This window comes from Elephantulus edwardii, unplaced genomic scaffold (assembly GCF_000299155.1).
Source record: "Elephantulus edwardii isolate Elephantulus edwardi_28Jun2011 unplaced genomic scaffold, EleEdw1.0 scaffold00326, whole genome shotgun sequence".
Taxonomy (NCBI): Eukaryota; Metazoa; Chordata; class Mammalia; order Macroscelidea; family Macroscelididae; genus Elephantulus; species Elephantulus edwardii.
In genome coordinates this window covers 1,645,407-1,668,953 of record NW_006400076.1, presented here as the reverse complement: position 1 = coordinate 1,668,953, position 23,547 = coordinate 1,645,407, and the positions used below count along the sequence as shown (strand labels likewise).

General features: G+C 39.2%; 1 protein-coding gene across 1 annotated transcript in view; it reads right to left on the bottom strand.

The window, feature by feature from the left end:
• Positions 1 to 23,547, bottom strand: part of ANKDD1B (ankyrin repeat and death domain containing 1B) — a 122,420-nt gene that overhangs the window by 38,852 nt on the left and 60,021 nt on the right. The window contains 2 exon segments of the mRNA XM_006903786.1: positions 21,523 to 21,621; positions 22,554 to 22,652. Coding sequence (XP_006903848.1) covers positions 21,523 to 21,621; positions 22,554 to 22,652 — 198 coding nt within the window.

Below are 23,547 nucleotides of genomic sequence, written 5' to 3'. Positions count from 1 at the left end.
CAGGAAATTAAAAGATGTATTGCGATGGGAAAGTCTGCTGTTAGAGACCTCTCTAAAGTGCTGAAGAGCAACAGTCTGGAGACTAAGGTGCACCTGATACAGGCCATGGTCTTTGCAACCATTTGTTATTTATCAGAGAGCTGTACAGTGACTAGGGAGGATAGAAGGAGAATTGATGCCTTTGAACTGTGGTGCTGGAGAAGAGTACTGAATATACCATGGAGTGCTAAGAGAGCAAACAGGTTTGTCCTGGAAAGCATGAAACCAGGCTGCTCCTTGGAGGCAAGGATTCTGAAGCTCTATCTGACGTACTTTGGAGATGTTTCAAGGAGGAACCAGTCCTTGGAGAGGGACATCATGCTTGGGAGGGTGGAGGGACAGCACAGGAGAGGAAGACCCTCAATGAGAAGGATGGATTCAGTGACTGGGGTAATGGGGGTAGGTGTGTCAGAGACAATGAGATTGGCACAGGATAGAACAGGTTTTAGGGCTGTTGTACATTGGGTCACTATGAGTCACAGGAGACTCGATGGCACATAACAACAACAACAAGAAGCATAATCCTTAATAAGTCAAACAGTTCCTGCCACTTACCATGCTTGGTCTTTCAATACTTCTTCCTACTCAGTTTCCAGTTGTGGCTTATTGTTCAAAATGGCTTCCCTAGCCCTTGAATTTGACTTTGTCACATAGGTGGGAAGGGGAGTGCAAATAGGGCATGTTAGTCTGTCCACAAGACAATTGGCTAGCCTTGTCATTAAATTGTGCTAATTCAGCAGCAGAAATTTAATAATCTCAACACCAACAAGCAAGAGGAAACAGCATGCATCTTTCTTGGCCAAAGATTCCTGTATCACTCAGATCAGAGCCCATGGGAGCAGTAGCAGTAGCCACAGCAGAGAACAGGTGATCCAATGTGAGACAAACCTGGCCTCATGGACCCAGAGACAGAGACAGATACAGAGGCTTTCATCCAAATTTGTTGGAAGACTGAGAAAAGATGTTATAACTGTCAAGACTAAAGAAACTTTGTAACACTGACCTAAGCCATGAGGCTAAAGGTCAAAGGGCCTACACCATGGTTGAGAAGCTGCCTGGACTGAGGGATTGTGTGCTGTCACCAGGTGAATAGCTGTTAACTTCCTTAATAAACTCTACTTTTTTTTTTTAAACTCCATACTTTTAAGTGTGGTTCTGTGTGGTCTATAAGTTATTGCAGAAGATTTCAGACCAAGTAGGGCAGTAGAATTGGTACTGGAATTAGTAGAAAGATTTATGGTACTGTAGGATACATGTCTGACTACATGAGAATTAGTTTTGTGTAGTGGATGCTGTTGATAGGTGCAGTTTCCCCTTGTGGAGTTTAGTAGAAGTCAGATACGGTCATTCTCATATTGTCCTTGCTTTTTTTACACCAATGCTTCCAGAAAGTTATGGTACCTGAAGAGGCTTATCTGTTGATGCAGTCAATTGCTCTGTATAAGCTGTCATCCACACCAGCATAGCTGCAGCCATGACAGCAACACATCTTTGATATGCAGTTCCTTCCCTAGGTAAGCCTTTGGTTGGCAGCAGTCTTGGCCAACATCTGACTGTAACCACATGTTTTTGTTTTTAGGTGCCATTCTACCTCATAGACATCCTGTGTACAACAGAATAATATTGGTCAGTCCTATGCTGTTGTTCTCTTAATCTCTGCTGTTGGAGCTCAATTGTTGCAGCTACTAAGTCAATTCTTCTCATTGAGAGTCTTACTCTTTTTCATTGTTCCTCTACTTTATCTATGATGTCCTTCTCTAGGCACTGGTCTCTCTTGGTAACATGTTCAAAGTATGTAAGAAATATGTACCTCATGATAGAAGAAGAAAAGACTGAAGTTGTTAACAACTTAATTTTACTTGGATCCACAATGAACACTCATGGTACTCTCTGTAAAGAGACCCAAAGAAGTATTGTACTAGACAAATCTGCTTTGAAGGATCTCTTTAAAGTGCCAACGAGCAAGATGTAAACTTAAAGACTAAGTTGCACCAGAGCCAACCAAGCCATGGTATTTTCCCATTGCTACATATTCATGCAAAAGTTGGACACAGAATAAAGAAGCCACGCCTTTTGAATGGTGAAACTGGTGAAGAGTATTGAACATGGTATGAACTGTCAGCAGAACAATCAAAATCTCTCTTGGAGAAAGTGCAGCTGTGGTGCTCCTAAAAGTGAAATCTCATTTCATTTACTTTGTAAATGTTGTCAGGAAGTGCCAGTTCTTGGAAAAAGACAACCTGCTGGGGAAAGTAGAGGGTCAGCAAAGGGGAAGAAGAACCCCAACAAGAAGGATTGACACAGTGACTATTAACGATGGGCTTGAACACGGCAGTGATAATGAGGATGGTACAGGCAAGGACAAAGTTTGAATCTGTTGTTCAGAGGGTCACTATGGATTACATCCAACTCCACCAGATCTGACAACAACAACATTATGCAGTGAGCATTATGTTAACCAGTGGAAGGACTCTGCTAGTGAAAAAGACTAACAAGATCTCTGATGCTATGAGATTTGCATTTTTATGGGAGTAGACAATCAATTAATTATTGCATTGGTCTGTTACAAACCAATGGAACCAACTCATAGTGGGTTTTTAGATGCTGTAAATCACACAGGAAACAATTGCCCATCTTGCTCCCATGGAGCAGCTGATGGTTTTGAACAGCTTGACAGCACAACCTCTTACCCACTAGGCCACCAGAGCTCCCTAAATAGACTAAGTAAATCAATGTGTTTAGAACAGATTTATTTATTAAATTCTAGATATTACCAGGAGAATAGTATCAGCTGGCAATGAGTGCTACAAATAGATGTAAAATGATATGACTGATACGGTGAAAGTTAAGTTGACAACAAAATAGAAGATGTACCTTCACAGAGAAGTTCCTAGGTAGGAATAGTTCTATAGGGAACTCAAGGCAGGCATATCACTATAGGGGCAACTGTGAGAGACTGCAGAATTTACCCAGAAGGCCCTACAACTCAGAAGATACAATCTACAGATGTTTTAATAGCCAAAGAAATATCACAATCTAAAAAAAGCATATTATTTATTCCAGGATACTAAAAGAAAACCTCAAAACTGAAGTTAATAAAATTTTCATTGACATAGTCATACTTCATTGATTGTTAAATGTAAAAGGCATAAAATATTCATTTCATTTGTAAACAATTTGTAGGTTAAAATTTTTCACCTCTTAAAAAAAAGAATTTCACCTCATCCATGTTCCCAAGTATTTGAGAGTTCTAAGAAACCAGTCATGATAATTATTTAGCCAAATAATATTAAAAGCAAAATTAAAAAGCTTTTAAAAATAATCTATTGCTAAAATCTATTTAATGTAGGATGAGAATATATAGCAATATTTGATAAACTATTTGAGATAAGAATGTTCAGAAACATGAATTTTCAGGGTCTACAAAAAGTAACAAAGGGGAGGGGCCTCAACAGCCTTACTTGGACTATGCACAGCTAACAAGACCCTGAAGTGAGTCTGTTAAGCAAACTCTGAGCAGTCTCTCAGGCTAACAAATGGAAGGAAGTCCTCTACCTCCTCTAAATCCATAGTCTTATCCTAGACAGAAATTACTCAACCCTTTTACTCCCTCCATTGAGAGAGAAGCCCTAGTGGTGCATTAATTAAAGTGCTTACCTGCTAGCCAAAAAGTCCTCAACTTAAACCATCCAGAAGAGTCCTGGTTTTCTGCTTTCAACAATATTTACAGTGTTGGAAACTAAAGGGGGCGGGGTGGAATTCCTATAGGGTTCCTATGAATAGGATTCCACTCTGTAGCAAAGCCAAGCAGTTGCAATACTGAGAGATGCTATTGGCAAAATCTTGAATGATCCAGGAAGCACCAAAAGAAGATGGAAGGACTACACAGAGTCACTGTACCAAAAAGAACTCATTGACAGAGAAAAATTTCAAGAAGTACCATATGAACAAGAACCAATGATGATAAAAGAACAGGTTCAAGCTGTGTAAAAGGTACTGGGGGAGAAAGGCCTTAATAATTTATCGGATACCAATTGACGTGTTTCAACTACCATTCACAGTCCTGGACATGTGTACCAGTTTTTGCCAGGAAATCTGGAGGGCAGCTGACTGGAAGAAATTAGTATTTATTCCCATTCACAAGAATGGTGACCCAACAGAATGTGTTGAACACTATCATTAATATCAGACACAAGCAAAATATTGCCGCAGTTCATCAAAAAATAGCCAGACTAGAACATTGACAGGGAACTGACAGAAGTTCAAGTGGAGTTTATAAAAGGCCAGGGCACCAGGGATAACATTGCTGATATCACATGATTCCTAGCTGAAAGCAGACGATACCAGAAGAATGTCTCTCTCTGTTTTATTGGCGATGCAAAGGCATTTGACTATGTGGATCATAACAAATGATAACTAAGATTGAAAAGAACAGGAATCCCAGAACATGTAACTGTTCTCACAAGAAATAAACCACTAAAGCAAGAAGCTTTATCTGAATGGAACAAGAGAATACTGCTTAAAATCAGAAAGGGTGGGCATCAGGGTTGTATTATCTCCCCATACGTATTCAATCTGTATGCTGAGCAAATTTTTTCATGAAGCCAGACTCTCTGAAGAGGAACGTGGCATCAGGATAGGAAGAAGACTCATTGACAAAGTGCATTATGCAGATGACATAATCTTGCTTCTTGCGAAGAAAACTTGAAATACTTGTGGCAGAAGATCAAGGATTACAGCCTTCAATGTGGAATACATCTCAACATCAAGGGGAAAAAGGTCCTCACCACTGGGTCAGTAGGCAACACCATGATAGATGGAGAAGAGACTGAAGTTGTCGATTATTTTATGTTGCTTAGATCCACTATCAAACCCTTGGTACTGGCAGTCAAGAGATCAGGAGATTTATTGCATTGGGCAAGTCTCCTGTCAAAAATCACTCCAAAATACTGAAGAGCAATGTTGTCCGTCTAAGACTAAAGCGCACATGATTCAAGTCATTGTCTTTTCAATCACTTGTTAGGCATCTAAGAGCTGGATAATTAATAAGGACAACAGAAAAGAATTGAGATATTGAGTCATGGTGTTGGAAAAGAGTATTGAATATCCCACAGACTGACAAAAGAACAAACAGATATGTCTTGGGAAAAGTGCAGCCAGAGTGCTCCTTGGAGGCAAGGATGGAGAAGCTTTGTCTCTCATACTTTAGGCATTTTGTTAGGAAAGGTTGTTCCTTGAAAAGGGACATCACATTCAGAAAGCTGAAGGAGAGAAGACTCTCCAATAAGATGGACCAATACAGTAACTGCAGTAATGGATTCGAATGTGTCATGAGGATGGCACAGGACAGGACAGGGTTCAGATGTGTTGTTCATAGGGTTGCTATGAGTCATACTCAAATCAACAATACCTAACAACAACAGCAACAAGGACTTTCCTGGAGACCAGTGCTACACAGCTTCAGCTGGACAAACACTTCCATGGTCAGACACAATAATTACCTACAGATGTGAAAGAAAATGAATGTCAAACCCATCCTTTGTTACTGTGTACATGTTGCTGGGTTTCTGGCTTCCCATTTGTGGGTTTCCCCAAGGTCTTCACTGAGCTGGACAGAGACAGATGTGGATAGCACCGGGGGCTGAAGTGGTTGATCCAGGAAGTGTTCTAATGAACTCAGAGGGAAAACTCCAGAAAATGGGAAAGCTGAAACGTGGATTCAGGACAATTTTCAGGCGGCCTATTCCATGTTAACAAGGCAACAGAGGCCATGGCTGTGTGGATATCTAGTATGTAGAGCTTGTGGTTTTAGACACTGGGGAGAACACGTGCATGTGAAGACCATTATAAAGCAGCATCCCTCAGAGAGCAAACTAATGAAGGACAGAGTACAGAGAGAAAGAAAAATGTGAGCATAAGAAGAGAAGCATAAGAACATAAAGGCACCTTTCCAGACACTTGAGGACAGATATGGACTGAGAACAAGGGCACCACAGCACAGGCGCAGTGACTAAAGCACAGCACTGCTCTCCAAACCTGAATATTTCATAGCCCCATGAATTCTTTATCTTGCTCTTACTTTAGAGCATAAATAACCTGGTAAAATCACTGGGAACAACTCACTATTTTAATTTCCCTTGGAGTCCTTATATCTGTATATATAAATTATATACAGTAAAATTATATGCACAAATGTGCATTGCTATTCAAAAATGCATGAACAATTTCTAAACTACAATATATTTAGTGTTGATAACTTTTAAAATGGCTGCATAATTTTCCAAGAAATGGGACACCAAAGTTTTATTCACTCCTGTCATACATTGTATGATAGGTATGTAGGTTTTATCTAATCCTTGACAATCCAAGATAACTTCAGCATCTATCATAATGCATGTAGATTTTTATTCCTCTTAGTTATTTGCTATGGATAATTTTTCATACTAGGATAAAAAGAAAGGGGAACATTGTTCTTTTAAAATGTTGTAGAAATTTACATTCCTGACAGCAGAATAGAAGAGCATAAAACACTACTATGTGTAGGAGAGTGTGGGTGTGTGTACATGCCTACATATATCCATGTTAAATGGTACTCACCACTCCAAAATTTATGTTAATTTTGGTGTGTAATATATGTGTGTGTAACAATAACTACAACAAACATGTTTAACTTTATAACTTTTGCAAAGGAACTTTCTATGTATTATGCTAATATTGAAAGCTCTCCCAGAATAGAATAGATTGAGAATTGAATAAAAAAGTGTTGAGGTGAGGACAGCAAGTAATAAATGTATGAGAAGATGTGGAGAAATAGGAAGTCTTATACATTGTTGGTGGGATTATAAAATGGTAAAACCAATCTGGAAAGCGGTTTGGTGTTTCCTTAAAAAGCTGAACATAGAAGTTCCATATGACCCAGAAATTCCACTGCTTGGAATATACCCTGAGAAAATGAGAACTGAGACACAAATGGAGACTTGTAGCAGCGTTCATAGCAGCGTTGTTCACCATCACAAGAACATGGGAACAGCCCAAATGTCCAACTACAATCAAATGGATTGAGAAGCTATGGTACATTCACATGATAGAATACTATTCAGCACCAAGAAGCAATGATTTTGTAAATTACTACCTAACTTGGGAGGGACTGGAGAGCATTAAGCTAAGTGAACTCAGTCCATAAGGACAAATACTGTATAAGACCATTATTGTAGAACAAGTATGAGGATCCAAGGGGTGAGGGGTCGGAGCAGAGGGGTGAGTATGGGTAGGATGCTGGGTTGGTTAATCATAGGGTCGAACGATTTGATGGGTAAGGGGCTGATGAAGGAAATGGGAAAGATCTGGTGTGAAAAACAATGTATGCGAACTTTGTAAATAGATCAGTATAGTAATAATAATAGAAAAGGGGGGAAGCATAATTAAAACAAAAAAGATATAGGGGTGTGTAGAGTGGGGGGGGTGTTTGTGTGTGTACATACCTATATATATGCAAGTTAAACATGTATGTGTTAAATACCCACCACTCCAAAATTTATGTAGTGTTGGTATGTACACAAATGTGTGTTTAATTACATTTTTTATAGGAACAGAACCTCATAAGTCATCATTTCACATGTGACTACATGGAAAATTCAGAACAGATTAACTAAACTATCAGCAATGTTAGTTCTAAAGAGTAAAATTTAGATGTGATGTTTTGAGTAAGATATATTTTATTATATAACATTTAGTAAGACTGTTTTCATTTTCATTATGAGTTCTTTTCATTAAAAACTAATTAGAAATGTTGTTGTTGATTGCCATTGAGTCAAATACGCCTCATAGTGACCCTATGAACAAAAGGCCTGAAGCTTTTCTGTAACTATCGACATTTATCAAAGTTCATAGTTTCCAGAGGCATGTTGTTTAGAAAGTAGATGCCACTCTTGATTCCAAAATTAGAAATACCGAGAAAATAAAATAAACAATTTGAGGCCTTAAAGTTCAGGCAACGGAATCAGATCTGAGTTTGAAGTCTTGCACCACCATTGGCTAGCTATAAGATCCCAGATGAGTTTCTCAGCTTTTTAAAACTCATTTTTTTTTCTACATAAGAAAATAATCATACAGTTCTATCTCAAATGACCTTAGCACCATGACTATTTACAATCACAATCAATAATCCATACTTTTATTGCAATTCTTTTCAGTGTTTTAGTGCATGGACCAAGAGCTCTGAGAATGGTGCGGTCTTTACTCTTCTTATCCTCCACTTCAAGCCCAGAGTTTACCAAGCAATAATTGCCCAACAGATGTTTGCTTAATGAAGAGCCATCTGGCTGGGTGGATCAGTGATCAGATAGGTGGGTGAAGGATAGAGGGATGCAGAGATATATGTTTTAGACTCTTAGCAATCACTGTTTTTCAGAGCAAGAATCAGAGTCCATAATATTGTGAAAATTATAATCCTATCAAAAGCAATCTATGTGTTCAGTGCAATCCCAATCCAGGTACCAAATTAATTTTTAAGGAGGTTGGAAGGGAAATTGTCAAGTTTATTTGGAGAGGCAAAAGACCCTGACTAAACAAAACACTTCTTAAAAATAAAAATGAAGGGACAAATGCTATATGGTGCCACTGTTGTAGAATGAGGCTGGCATTGGGGTGGGGGTAAGACTGAGAAAAACTGGATGAAATGTGTTTACGACATTGAAGTCTATGGGGGAGAGGATAGTCTAAAAGTATTATCTTTTAAGGCATTATTTTTATCGTAGGAGTACGCAATGAGGGTTGCAGAGTGGATTATATTTGGGGAGGTGCGGGGGGGGGATTGTGTACCAATGAGGGAGTTTTTCTTTTGCTTTTCAAGGAGAGGAGCAAATGGGGGGGGGGGGGGGGGGGGTTTGTGCGGGGAGAAGGGTGCAACAATGAATGAATGGAATCCCAAAATCTCTGTAGATGTTCATTGAAATTAAAAATAAACAACCTAAATTTAAAATAAAATAAAATTAAAATGAAGCAGGAGGCATAGCACTCCCTGACCTCAAAACCTGCTACAAAGCAGTAGCAACCAAAACAGCATGCTACTGGTACAATGACAGGCACATAGAAAAATGGAACCGAATTGAGAACCCAGTGATAGACTCAGCTATCTATGGTCAACTGATACTCAACAAGGAAATAAAACCTATCGCATGGGGAAATGACCACCTCTTCAACAAATGGTGCTGGCAAAACTGGACTGCTAACTGCAGAAAACAAATAGGATCCACATCTCACACCATACACAAAAATCAATTCACAGTGGATCAGAGACTAGGAATAAAGCCCAAAACCATAAAGCTCATAAGAGACAAACTGGAATCAAGTTTAGAATGTCTGGTTTATGGTATAAAGAGACTGCCAAATACAACTACAAATGTAGAATCTGAAGAGGATAAAATTGAGGAATGGAACCGTTTAAAGATTAAATCCCTGTGCACATCAAAAACTTTTTCCAACGTGGTAAAAAGAAAATCTACCAACTGGGAACAAACATTTGGCAATATCATCTCAGACAAAAATATCATAACGAAAGTTTACAAAATACTCCTGGGCCTCCACAAGAAAAAGACTGATAACCAATTACAAATTGGGCAAAAGACATGGAAAGAATTTTCACAGAGGAAGATATTCAGAAGGTCAAAAGACACATGAAGAAATGCTCCAAATCACTAGCAATAAGAGAGATGCAAATCAAAACCACATTGAGATACCATCTCATTCCAGTAGCAGTGGCAAAGTTTAACATGACAGCATGTAAGAAATGTTTAGATGATGTGGCAAGATAAGAAATCTTATGCATTGTTGGTGGGATTGTACAATGGTACAACTACTCTGGAAGGCAGTTTGATGCTTCCTCAAAAAACTGAACATACAAATTCCACACAACCCAGCTATTCCACTGCTTGAAATATACTCCGAGAAAATGGGAACTGAGGCACAAACAGAGACTTGTACACTATTGTTTATAGCAGCATTATTCACCATCATTTGAAAATGGAAACAGCCCTGATGTCCAACCAATCAAAATGGATTGAGAAATTATGGTACATTCACACAATGGAATACTATGCAGCATACAGGAGCAATGATTTTGTAAATTATTACCTAATTTGGGAGGGATTGGAGTGCATTATGCTGAGTGAAGTCAGTCAGTACCACAAGGACAAATGCCATATAAAACCATTATTGTAGAATGAGTATGAGGACCCAAGGGGGTGGAGGGTGGAAGCAGAGTGGTGAAGATGTGAAGAGAGTGGGGGGGGGGGAATTAATCATATAGTCATACAATTTGATGTGTGGGGGGGGATGATGGGTGATGAGGGAAATGAGAAGGATTTGGTGTAAAAAAACAACGTATTCTAATTTTGTAAATTGTTGTTGTTAAGTACAGTCAAGTCGCAGGCGACTTGTTGTTGTTGTTGTTGTTATGTGCCATCGAGTCATTTGTGACTCATATCATTATGAGGCGCTCATAGAGACCCTATAAAGAAGAGTCCTCAACACTTCTGTGTCTTTCATCCTCTCTCCAGGCTCATAGGGTTTCCGGAGGCAAGCTATTAAGGAAGTGGATGCCACTCGTCCTTCCAAACTTGTTTTAATTGGGGAGCTCCACCCTACTCTCTGTCCACATTGGGTAAATAAACTAGTATTTAAAAAATGTAAAAAAAAAAAAATCAGAGTTCACAGAAATAGAGGGTCCTGGTATGTATCTAAGGAAACACAGATTTTCTACCTCAAGACTCATGGTTTATTCAAGACATTTTCTCATTAACCCTTCAGCTAGCTAAATTATTTTCATTTTCATGTCAATCTCCTAAGATTAAGGAAACGGTCTTTTTGTAGGTCAGTTTTGTAGGGGGAGATAAGTTATTTCCTAGAAGTTGAACAGTGTAGCAGCCTGTTGCCAGATAAATCTTAAATGAGGCCCAGGCCATCTGACGCTAATTTTAAGGCTCTTTGCCACATCACTCTGCCCTCCTTTGGACTTCAGACTGAGCTTGTGGGGTTTTATATGATAAACATTTTTTTTCCAGTACCTACCAGCTGGACTGTAGCAGAACAAAGAGGTTCGTCCTAGAGAGGGTGAGACCAGGCTGCTCCTTGGAGGCAAGGATTCCGAAGCTTCATTTGGCATATTTTGGACATGTTGCAAGGTGGAACCAGTCCGTGGAGAGGGATGCCATGCTTGAGAAGTTGGAGAGATATCGCAGGAGAGGAAGACCCTCGATGAGATGGATTGATTCAGTGACTGGGATAATGGGTGTAGGTGTATCAGAGACAAGAAGATTAGCACAGGATAGAGCAGGGTTTAGAGATGTACATAGGGTCGCTATGTGTCACAGGCAACTTCACGGAACATAACAACAAAAACAACAAGCTGTTCCGTGGAAGAAATGGGCAACCTCCCCTCATGCTATTTACTGCCTCTGAAAACCTGCTGGATCAGCTATGCATCAGTTCTGACTAGCCAGCACACAACAACAATAACTATGTATAAGACTCATTTCTATGGAGAAAATAAATTTTAAAAAAAAACATGTTTCTTTCTTTTCATTCTTAGCTATGCCATTCCCAAAATGTATGTTGTTGCTTTTGGAAAGTCAATCAGGAAATGTTGTTGTTGCTGTTATGTGCCATTGAGTCACCTGAGATTCATAATGACTTTAGGTACAACAGCTCTAAAGCCTGCCCTGTCCTGAGCCAGTCTCACTGAATCTGACATACTCCCATTACTCAATTTACTGTATCAATCCATCTCACCTGGGGTTCTTCCTCTCCCGCACTGTCCCTCTACCTTTCTAAGCATGATGTTCTTCTCCAAGGATCAGTCCCTCCTGCCCAAGTACCCAAAGTATGTGAGATGGAGCTTCAAATCCTAGCCTTCCAGAAGAAACTTGGTTTCACCCTCTCCAAGACAGATTTAACTTGTTTTTGTGGCAGTCCATAGCAGAAGTAAATTGTTAATTCTTACCTCTAGCAAAGCATACTTTAAATGTAAATTTAAGAGAAAGTGCCTAGTGAGGTTATCAATGCACAACTGAATTCTGCAAAGAACATTTTCATCCCTCTCACCACTTAAGTGAACATGGCAAAAAGAACATAATTTATTTGGAATGTTGATATCACTTCCTGCTGCCAGGAGCACTTTGCTGCATTCTTCATGACCTCCTTCAATAGCCAGAAAGAATGGAGTTTCTCCATTCTGTCAAAAGAAAAACTTAAAACTACTTTCCCCCTAGAATGGGATGAAATTACTTGGGAAATAGTGTGCTTTCTTGTACATTATGCTTCATTATATTATCAGTTGCCATGGAACCAATTCCGAGTCATGGTGACCCCATGTGTGCCAGACTAGAACCAGGAGTTTCCATTGTTGATTTTTTTTTTCAAAAAGTATTTCACCAGATTTTTCTTACTAGGTGCCTCTGGGTGTATGTCAACCTCTACCCTTTCATTTAGCAGCTGGGTGCATTAACCATTTGAACTCTCCAGTGGTACCCCTAATAATAATAATACTAATAGCATTTCTGAGCATAAACTGTGTACTATACTTAAATTTCCCAGACTATATGCTTTGGTACAATTAAATCTCATAATAACCCTATGAGGTAGGGGCTAATATTATCCCCATTTTATGGATAAGGAAGGTAAGCCTTTGAGGAACAGTGGAAAACCTAGCCTTCTGTATAGCCTTCACTCCTCACTGCTTTGTTTTGCGTGCTCAGCTATTTTTCATATTTCTAGTCTTTATAAATTCATGTGGTAAGTGTTTATCAGCCATCTACACTATATGTCAGGCACCACTAGGCATTGGATAAACAGGATATAGACTCTACCCACAAGAGGATAACTTGTAAAAAAGTCAACCATGAAAATAATTATGAGTATGAAACATGATAAAGGGAGTTCTGGTGGCCTTGTAGATAAGAAGTTATCCTGCCAAACTTAAGGCAGGCAGTTCAAATCCACCAGCTGATTCATGGGAGAAAGATCCCTGCTCCTCACTTCCCTCTGAAAATCTGCTGGAAAGTCAGTGATATGTCAGTGAGTTGATTTTGTTGTTTTATAAAACACAAAGAAATACATTCATGCAAAGTGCAGGTTTATTCTTTAAAACTTACTTCAAAATTTATGTTGTTAATAAAAGTAGAAGTGAAATTCTATCTTAGCACTTATGTTAGTCCACTCTCATTGCAATAAATACCAGCAGGATGACAGGATAATTTTGTTTAGCCAAAAATATAGAGGGAGGAAGAAAGGAAAGGGACTCATACTATAGATATTTTCCCTCCCTCAGGCACATCATTTTTGAAAAATATTGGGAAGGAAGTAAAGATTCTCTCCCCACCCATAATCATTTCCTCCTTGGATGCTTTTCTGATTAGCATCTGTATTCGGACGAGTTCAGAAGGTCTTGTGTGTAACTAATTAGATATCTGTTTAAAGACATTGGGTACACCTGATCAAAGCCATAGTATTTGCAAATGCTTCTTACATATCTGAAAGTTGGACAGTGATTAAGGATGACAGAAGAATGAATGCCTTTAATAGTGGTATTGGAGAAGAGTACTGAATATTCCATGGACTCTTAAAAGAACTGAGAAGTACGACTTGGAAAAAGTGCAGAAAGGTGCTCTTTAGAGGCAAAGTTGATGAAATTTCATCTCACATACTTTAGGCATGTTGTCAGGAGGGGCCAGTCCTTGGAAAAACACATTATCTTGCAAAAGACAGAGTGTCAGTGAAAGAAAGGAAATCCTTAACAAGATGGATTGATACACTGACTGTAACAATGGGCTCAAGCCTATCAGAGGTTGTGAAGATGGGACAGGATAGCGCAAGGCTCAGATCTGTTGTTCATAGGATTGCTATAAGTTGTAGTCAACTTGACAACACCTAACAACAGCAACAACACTAATTACACGAAAGAGGGAGCTCTGGTGGTTTAGTCTATAGGGTTGCAATGCACCAGCAGCTCCTTGGGATAAAGATGGGCAAATCCCTACCCATGTTATTTACAGCCTTGAAAACTTGCTAGAGGGTCATCTATGAGTTGGTCCCAACTGGACAGAAATGAGTTAATTAGATGTAATAATTCTCTAAGTGATGCAAACACATCAGTTGCTAATCAAAAAGATGGAAATTCAAATCTACTCTGAAGCACCTGGCAAGAAAGATTTGCTTTAAAAAAAATCAGCCATTTAAGCTCCCTGTGGCGCATACTTCTATTCTGATATATACTGGGGTCATCATGACTTAGAATCCATTCCATGGAAAATAGGGAGCTCTGGTGGCCTAGTGGTAAGAAGTTGCACCACAATCCCAAAAGCATGTGGTTCAAATCCACCAGTCACTATGCTATGCAGGCCGAAGACAGGTAATCTGTTTTATTTACTTCCTCTGAAAATCCACTGGAGGATCCACTATGAGTTGGTTCTTACTCAATGGCACAAAACAGTAACCCTGGGGAAAGCTTAATGAGATGCCAACAATCATATTAACAAGGACACATGAATGTAGGCCAATGTTCCCATCCAGATGGGTCCCAGGATGCTTTCCCTGTGTACCTGGACAGCAGTCTTTTTACAAAAGAAATTCTCTTCCTGCTCTGACTTTCCATTTTTCTCATGAAAAAAGATGACAACAGACAAATGTCAATGAGAAAAATATTTTATGTTTTAAAAAAATGGCAGATTGTGGTTACAAAATAGATGGTGCATGGAAATTAATTTGCTTTGTAAAATTTCATTCAAATTCAACATAAAGGAAACATGTGAAGGAAAGAGTTATTAGTCTTAGTATATCAAGAACGCATCTATCTTTAAGAATGTAAGCAAGTAAATAAATAAAAACCCAAGCCCAGTACTAATGAGTCAATTCCTTCTCCTACTGACCCTATGAAACAGAGTAGGGCTTCCACATAGAATCTGCAAGATCGTAAATCTTTACAGAAGCAGACTTCCTCCTCTGTGAAAACTAGTGGATTTGAACTATTGACCTATCACTTATCAGTCAAGTACCACTTTAAATGTAGTGCCACCCATGTACTTCTTCAAGAATATAGCCAAAGGTAATAGGAATACAGATTTAGATTTCTTTTTTAAAAAAAAGTTGCATGGCACCATTGTCTGATCAAAATAATAATGGAAACAAGTAAGAGCCAACAAATAGTTAAGTCCATTTTCCATTTTGGACAGCCACTTAAAATATATCCGCACAGGGACACAAGGAAAATGGAGAGGAAATATTACAGATGCACAAAGATAATCCTTTGAGTATTGTGAAAAACAGGAATTGATATTTTTTGTGTCTCAAATTTTTAAGATTTGTGATTGAATATGTTTATAACATATTGATTTCATTTAAAATAATTAGTGATGAATGTTTAAAGCTTTATTTGGTCTAGCAACAGTTTACATAAGAAAAAAGGAGGGAGTTGACCACTCATGTGAACATTATGGACTTTACCTAAGAGGATAATATTCTCATTCTGTATTTTATTTTGGACCATCGAAACTGAACCTAATCTGCAATTATAGTTTGTTAGACATTATGAGTTCTCTTCAAAATACCTTGGAGAAAATTTAAAATAAGTATGGATCTAATCCAAGAGTGTGCATTCCAGTGGTAAAGTATTAAGACAGAACTAGACAAGCACAAATAGGGCATTAAGTCTTGTGACTAAAGGTCTAGGTCTCTATATTGATTTTTGAAGACCAATGAAGTCTAAGGTACATCTGTGGTAATTAAAGTTTTTTAGAGTTTCTAATGCATGATTCACAACTTTTATTCAAGAAGATCAAATTCCTGGAATCTTCTTTAAGTAAATCAAACCAATTAAACTTGATCGTCTAGTATATAGGAAGGTTAGGGAAGAGTGACCATACACCCACACACACAGGGCTATACATTTTTTTTCTTTGATTCTCAACTGAAATCTTGGCTTACATTCTCCCAGGAACTGGAAGAGACTTAGGATGATAACAGTATATACCACTAATCGTGACAATGGTACCACTTGTTGTTGATAAGTGCTGTTAGGTATGACTCATAGTGACCTTATTAATAATGACCTAAACTCTGTTCTACCCTGAGTCATCTTTATCATTCTTGACAAATTTGAGTCCACTTTTCCAAGCATCATGTCCCTTTCCACGGAATAGCCTCTTCTAACAACATGTTCAAAATATGTTAAACAAAGCTTCACCATCTTTGCCTCCAATTGAACACCTGGCTGCCTTTTTCCAAAACATATCTATTTGTTCTTCTGGCAGTCATGGGATGTTCAGCACTTTTTTTCAATACCGCAGCTCAAGGGCATCAGTTCTTCTCTTATCATCCACTTATTACACATAATATGTGCCAAGCGCTATAAGCTGTTCTAAGTGTATGACAAAGCCATGGTAGTGACAAGGCAGTGCATTACCCATGAAAGTGCTAACCAATAGGCAGCTTATCTGAATTCACCAGCTACTCCATGGAGGGTGGCCTACTTTATTAAGATTTACTGCCTTAGAAACACAAGAGAGAGATGGCCATGAGTCGAAAATGACTTGATAACAATGGGGTTTTTGTTGTGCTTTGATTTTCAATTTGGGTAGAAAAAAGCACGATGCATAGTCATATATGTTCGTAGTATCTATTCAATCTGCATGCCAAGCAAATCACTCAAGAAGTTGGATTATATGAAGAGATGACAGTTGGTGATATGGAAAAAGATACGAATAATCTGTGTTATGCAGATGATACAACAATTCTTGATGAAAATTATTTGAAGCTTACTTAAGAAAATTCAAGCCTTCAATAAGAGTTACACCTCAAAACCAAAAATCCTTACCAATGAACCAATAAACTATATCATGATAAATTATGAAGAAACAGAAATTGCCTAGAATGTTATCCCTGGATAAAATAATCAACACTGTAATGTATATAAACTTTGTAAGCAAACCAATAAAAAATAATGTAAACAAAAGAAATTTACTAGGAATTCTAGAAAGAAATATCAAAGTAAAAATATTTAAAACAATCATCATGAAAATAAACACTGCTGAGCTAAGGGGGGGCAAGATTGCTTTAAAAAGTCAATGCTCATGAAACCCACAGTCAAGAAAGAAAATGATGTATTTCATTGGACAAATCTAGTGGGGAAAACATCCCAACAAGCAATATGTCACTTTGGTGACGAAGGTACACCTGAGACAAACCATGATGTTTCCTCATCGCCTCAAAAGCATGTAAAATTTCAGTTTCACATATGCATTTTAAAGCTAGACAGTGACAAAAAGAAGTCCCAAGAAGAAATGATGAATTTAAATTGATAAATGGGCAAATATGAATTGCAGGAAGTACAGTCAGAGCTAGAGTGTGTCTTAAAAGGAAATTTGGCTTGGTGAGACTTCAAGATCAGGATATCTTATACAACCTTGGTTAATCAGGTGTCAGGTATAATAGAGTTGTCAATGCCTTTGTGTGCATGTAAACTTTCAGAGTGGGCCTTGGTATCCTGAAAGAAAAATAATAAAAATTACGATAAATACCATTTTATGAAACACTGTACTACCTTTGAAGGCACCAAAACCAGCTGTCTGTCAAGTTGAGTCCAATTCAAAGCAAACCCATATGTTTCAGAGTAGAACTGCTCCATAGGGTAATCAATGGCTGATTATTATTTTTTAAAGCAGAAGATCAGATTTTTCTTCTACAATATCTCTTGGTGAACTTGATCATCCAATATTTCAAGTTCACCATATGGTGGTGAACTTTAAAGAACACTACTCAGGCACTGCTTTGAAGACACAGCAGAAATATTTATCTAGAAAAGCAAACATCTCCAGAACTGAGCAAGAGAACCAGCTCCTGAAAGTGAAGTTGAGGAATGTTTAAACAGATTATTTTCTGAAAATTTCCTAACTGTCTTAATTTTTATACCTATTGCAAAAAAATATAGGATGCCAGGCTGGAGGTGTTCATTCATCAATGACAAGAAATTTGGAAGACAGCTACCTGGGCAACTGCCTGGAAGAGATTCTTATTCATGTCCATTCCAGAGAAAGATGATGCAACAGAGTGTGGAAATTATCAAACACCATCATTAGTATTATACGCAAACAAAATTTTATGGAGACAATTCAAAAGCACTTGCAGCAACACACCAACATCAAACAGGGACAGAAATTCAAGTTGGTTCTGAATAAAGATACCGTTGCTGATATCAGAGGCATTTTTGCTGAGAGCAGAGAAAACTAAAAAGAAGTTTGTATTTTCTTGGCTGTGCAAAGACATCGGTGTGGATAATAATAAATTACGAATAATATTGCAAAAAATGGAAATTCGAGAACACCTGATTGTACACATACAAAACCTATACGTAGGCCAAGAGGAAGCAGTATGGACAGAGCAGGAGAATTCAAAAGAAGAGTCAGTCAGAAGTTGATTGACCTAAAGGTTAACAAGTGACCATCTGGAGTTAGTAAGAGCGCTCACTCTCTCTCACTGTCAGCCTGAGTGCACTCAACAGCCAGGTGCCCCAAAGTGAACCCATCCAAACAGTGCAAACGGTCATTGCAAAGACAGAAGAGGAAGAGAAGACCAAAATGGATGTCAGAAGAGACTCTGAAAATTGCACTGGAGGGCAGAGAAGCCGAAGCACAAGGAAGAATTCAAGATACTAAAGAGTTGAATAGAAGATTTCAAAAGGCAACATGGGATGACAAAACATCATATTACAATGAAATGTGCAAGGAGTTGGAGTCAGAAAATCAAAAGGGCCGAACTCGCTTAGCATTTCTTAAGCTCAAGGAACTGAAGAACAAATTCAAACCTCAAGTTGCTATAATCAAGGATGCTTTCGGCAGAATGTGAAATGATCCAGGAAGTATTAAAAGAAGATGAAAAGAATATACTGAGTCGCTGTATCGAAAAGAATTGGCAGACAGAAGAATTTCATGAAACAACATACGAGCAAGAGCCTATGGTGATGAAAGAAGAAGTTCAGGCTGCTTTGGAGGAAATGGCAAAAAATAAGGCCCCAGGAATAGATGGTATACCAATTGACATATTTCAGCTAACAGATGCTGCCCTGGATTTGCTCATCAAGTTGTGCCAAGAAATCTGGAGAACAACCACTTGGCCAACTGACTGGAAGATATCTATATTTGTTCCCATCCCAAAGAAAGGTTACCCAACAGAGTGTGGAAACTACAGAACAATCTCACTGATTTCACATGCAAGCAAGAGTCTACTGAAGATTATCCAAAAATGACTGGAACAGCACATCAGCAGAGAACTGCCAGAAGTCCAGGCTGGGTTTAAAAGGGGTCGTGGTACTAGGGATATTGCAGATGATGTTAGATGGATCTTAGCTGAACGCAGGGAATACCAGAGGAACGTATATCTGTGATTTCATTGACTATCCAAAGACATTTGACTGTGTGGATCATAACAAACTGTGGCTGACTATGAGAAGAATGGGAATAACAACAGAACACTTGATCATTCTAATGTGAAACCTATACTTGGACCAAGAGGCAGTCGTCAGAACAGAGCAAGGGAACACTGCATGGTTCAAAATTGGGAAGGGCGTACGCCAGGGATGCGTCCTATCTCCATACCTTTTCAACCTGTATGTAGAACAGATTATCCAGGAGGCTGGGCTCTATGAGGAGAAATGTGGAGTCAAGATTGGTGGAAGATCTACCAACAATCTGCGTTGTGCTGATGACACAACCCTGCTTGCTGAAACTGAGGAAGACCTGAAGCGCTTGCTGCAGAGGGTCAAGGACTGCAGCCTCCAATATGAATTGAGGCTCAATGTCAAGAAGACAAAGATTCTTACCACTGGGCCAATTGGCAGCATCAGGATGGATGGTGAAGAGACTGAGAATGTTCCACAGGTTTAGTTTGCTTGGCTCCACAGTCAACACTCTTGGCACCAGTAGCCAGGAAATTAAAAGGCACATTGCCATGGGAAAGTCTGCTGTTAGGGACCTCTCCAAAGTACTGAAGAGTCTCTCTGGAGACTAAAGTGCTTCTGATACAGGCCATGGTCTTTGCAATCACTTGTTATGCATCAGAGAGTTGGACAATGACTAAGGAGGATAGAAGGAGAATTGCTGCCTTTGAGCTGTGGTGCTGGAGAAGAGTATTGAGAATACCATGGACTGCTAGGAAAACAAACAGATTCGTCCTGGAAAGGGTTAAACCGGGCGACTCCTTGGAGGCAAGGATTCTGAGGCTCCTTCTAATATATTTTGGACATGTTGTAAGGAAAGACCGGTCCTTGGAGAAGGACATCATGCTTGGGAGGATGGAGGGAGAGCGCAGGAGGGGAAGGCCCTCTATGAGGTGGATTGGTTTAGTGACTGGGGTAATCAGGATGGGAATGTCAGAAACAGTGCAATTGGCACAGGACAGAGCAGAGTTTAGGGCTCTTGTACATAGGGTCGCTATGAATCGCAAGTGACTAGACAGCACATAACAACAACAACTCCTAGATATATTCTCCTCCTTTGCGTTCCACAGCTCGCGGACAAGCACCTCTCTCAGGTAGTCATGGCCAGGAAGTTGGAGGTAAGAACATCCTCCTCCTGTTCTTTAATCCAGGTCAGAAGTCCTGCAGATGCTGCCTTCTGTCATTTCCTTGCTAGAAGGGCTTCTGGAAGAGGCCGGCTCAATCTCCAGTCTCTTGACTCCCTACCTACAGTATCTCCTGGCACCAATTCAATTTATAGCCTTCACAACCAGATGGAGGGTGGTGATGAGCTGGAATTGACTTGATAGTGATGGATTGGGTTTGGTTGTGAAGGCTATACATCTTCAGAGGAGAAGATTGTCCATCTTTCCCCCACAGAGCGCCTGGCGGATTGGAACCACCAACCTTCCAGGTAGCATGCTGCCTGACACATTATTCACAGTGGCACCAGGACCCCTAATTGTGTGTGTGTGTGTGTGTGTGTGTGTGTGTGTGTGTGTGTGTAATTTCATCGAGCTCAATATGTTATTTTTTTTTTTATGAAGAGTTTTAGAATCAGAATATTCTACCTGGTATAATTCATTGCCATGGACTCTGAACCTACTCATAGCTGGCCCTCCAGCAGGTTTTCAGAAGCTGTAAATTGCACAAGAGGAGAATGCCAGTCTTTCTCCCTCAGAGTAGCGAGTGAATTCAAACTGCCAGAGAAGTGCCACCAACTCTTTACAGACTACATCACCAGAGTTTCCTTTCAAATTTTTGGGGGCTTTTGAATCTCACACTAAATATTTAATGAATGGGTGAATATATGAAAGGATTAGAAAGTATTGCCATGAAATACTATAAGGGGGAGGGCACCCACCCACCCAGGAATTCCCTAACATCACATTTTTGTCTTCCTCCCATTCCTTTCCTGAAAGTCACCCTTCAGACCCTTCACATTTTTAGTCCCGTGTCCACCTGTAATCAGCACTTCCACATACCTCATTGGTCTCATTTATTTCTTGCCACTGAGTTAGCAGCACTTGCACTGCAGGAGCATGGTCATATTTCGCAGTGTGATGTAGGGCAGTGTTGCCTTCCTGCAACAGAGACACTCCTGAAGTAAGATCTTATACCAAGGGCCGTATCCCTCCACCAGTCAGGGCAGTAAGGGGGCATCTCAAAACTTTCATTTGCTGAAAGCTGGGATCCTGAACATGGGTTATATTATCCACCATTTAAATGGAATTTACAAAGATTTAAAATGAAAAGACAGAGAATCTTTTGAACTGGTACATTAGAATTAGTCTATACCTCTTGTTCTGTCTCCGCTACCCATTTTCTTTCTACCTCCATCTCCCCCAAAAAGGGACAATAAAAGTGATTCCATTTAACCTATCAGAGGGAAAATTGATGAAAAATGTCTGGGAAATAGTTTTGACATTGCATATCAAAACACACTAGCATGTGTAAAATCTTTTGACCTGAAATTCCGCTTCAGGAATTAATTCTAAGCATCACTGATTTTCACATAAATACATGTATTCCTTGGAAGCAGGAGTGGCATCCACTTTCTGAAAAGCATGCTTCCAGAAACTCTAGTAACTTTGATAAACTCCAATAGCTGCAGAGGGGCTTCAGGCCTTTTGTTCATAGGGTCTCTATGAGTCATGCTCAATTTGAAGGCAATCAACAGCAACAACATGCATCCCACATTGTGTCTTCTCATCAGTGGGGCTGAGTCTCCAGTGGTGCTCAGAAAAGGCCTGGAGAGGGCTGGATTCGTTACAGGAGAAATGCATGTAACTTACTAACTTAACAAATACATATGGAGAAATATGCCAATCTGGACAATCTATTGTAAACGTGGATTCATTTCACCTAGATATCCCATGAGTTTTTCTAGCAGCTGGAACAGTTTTATTGTTCACTGAAATGTTATAACCAAATTGATAAACCAATTACTACTCCCTGCAATGACTGTGACTCCTATTTCTCTAGTTCTCATCAAAGAAATAAAAATTCAACTCACCTTGTCCTTTTCTGAAGTGTGCAAATTAAGGGAGATTAGTTTTTCAATCATTTAAGCATGGCCTTTCTCAGCTACCAAAATAAACCGCTTTCTTCCTTTCTGAAAATCAGTCACAAACTTTGAGCATTTATCTCACACTTCCTGAACAAGCCACACAAGTAACAAGACTGGCAGAAAATTAGCCCCATATTCTGATTACTACCAAAATCTTTCTTTCCCGTGTTCAAGGAGAGTCAGGAGAGACTAAGATGTTTCTTCTGCAAACAGATAAAGAAACCATGGTATGTTCACACAACGAAGTATTATACATCACTAATACCTATCAGGAGGGAGCTCTGGTGGCCTAGTGGTAAAGAACTGTGCTTCAATCCTGAAGGCAAGCGCTTCAAATCCACCAGCTGCTCCACAAGAGAAAGAAGGGCAGTCTCCTCCGAGGTGATAAACTGCCTCTGATAACCTGCTGGAGGGTCAGCTACGAGTCGGTTCTGACTGGATGTTATACAACAACAATGTCTTTCAGAAGCTCTGGTGACCTAATGTTAAGACACTGACTGCAATCCTAAAGACACATGGTTCAAATCCACTAGCTGCTCCATGGGAGAAGGATGGGGAATCTCTTCCTGTGTGATTGACTGCCTTGGAGGACACACTGGAGGATCAGCTATGGGTCACATCTGATTCACTGGTATACAACAACATTATAAAAATTGTATTAAATACTGTACAACATGGATGAATCAAGAAAAAATTATGACATACATAAGTCACAAAAAGGCAATTATGACAGACATTCGGATGGCAGGGGAAGAAAAACAAACTGGGGAGGAGGGTAGAGAGAATGGTGCAGCAATGAAGGAATGAAAACCCAAAATCCCTGTAAATGTTCATTAAAACTAATAAAATTTAATAATAAAAAGGGCAATTATGGTATAAGATCACTGATATCAAAAGATAAGGAAAGTTGTTTTGTTTCATTTTTTTAATTTTTTATTTT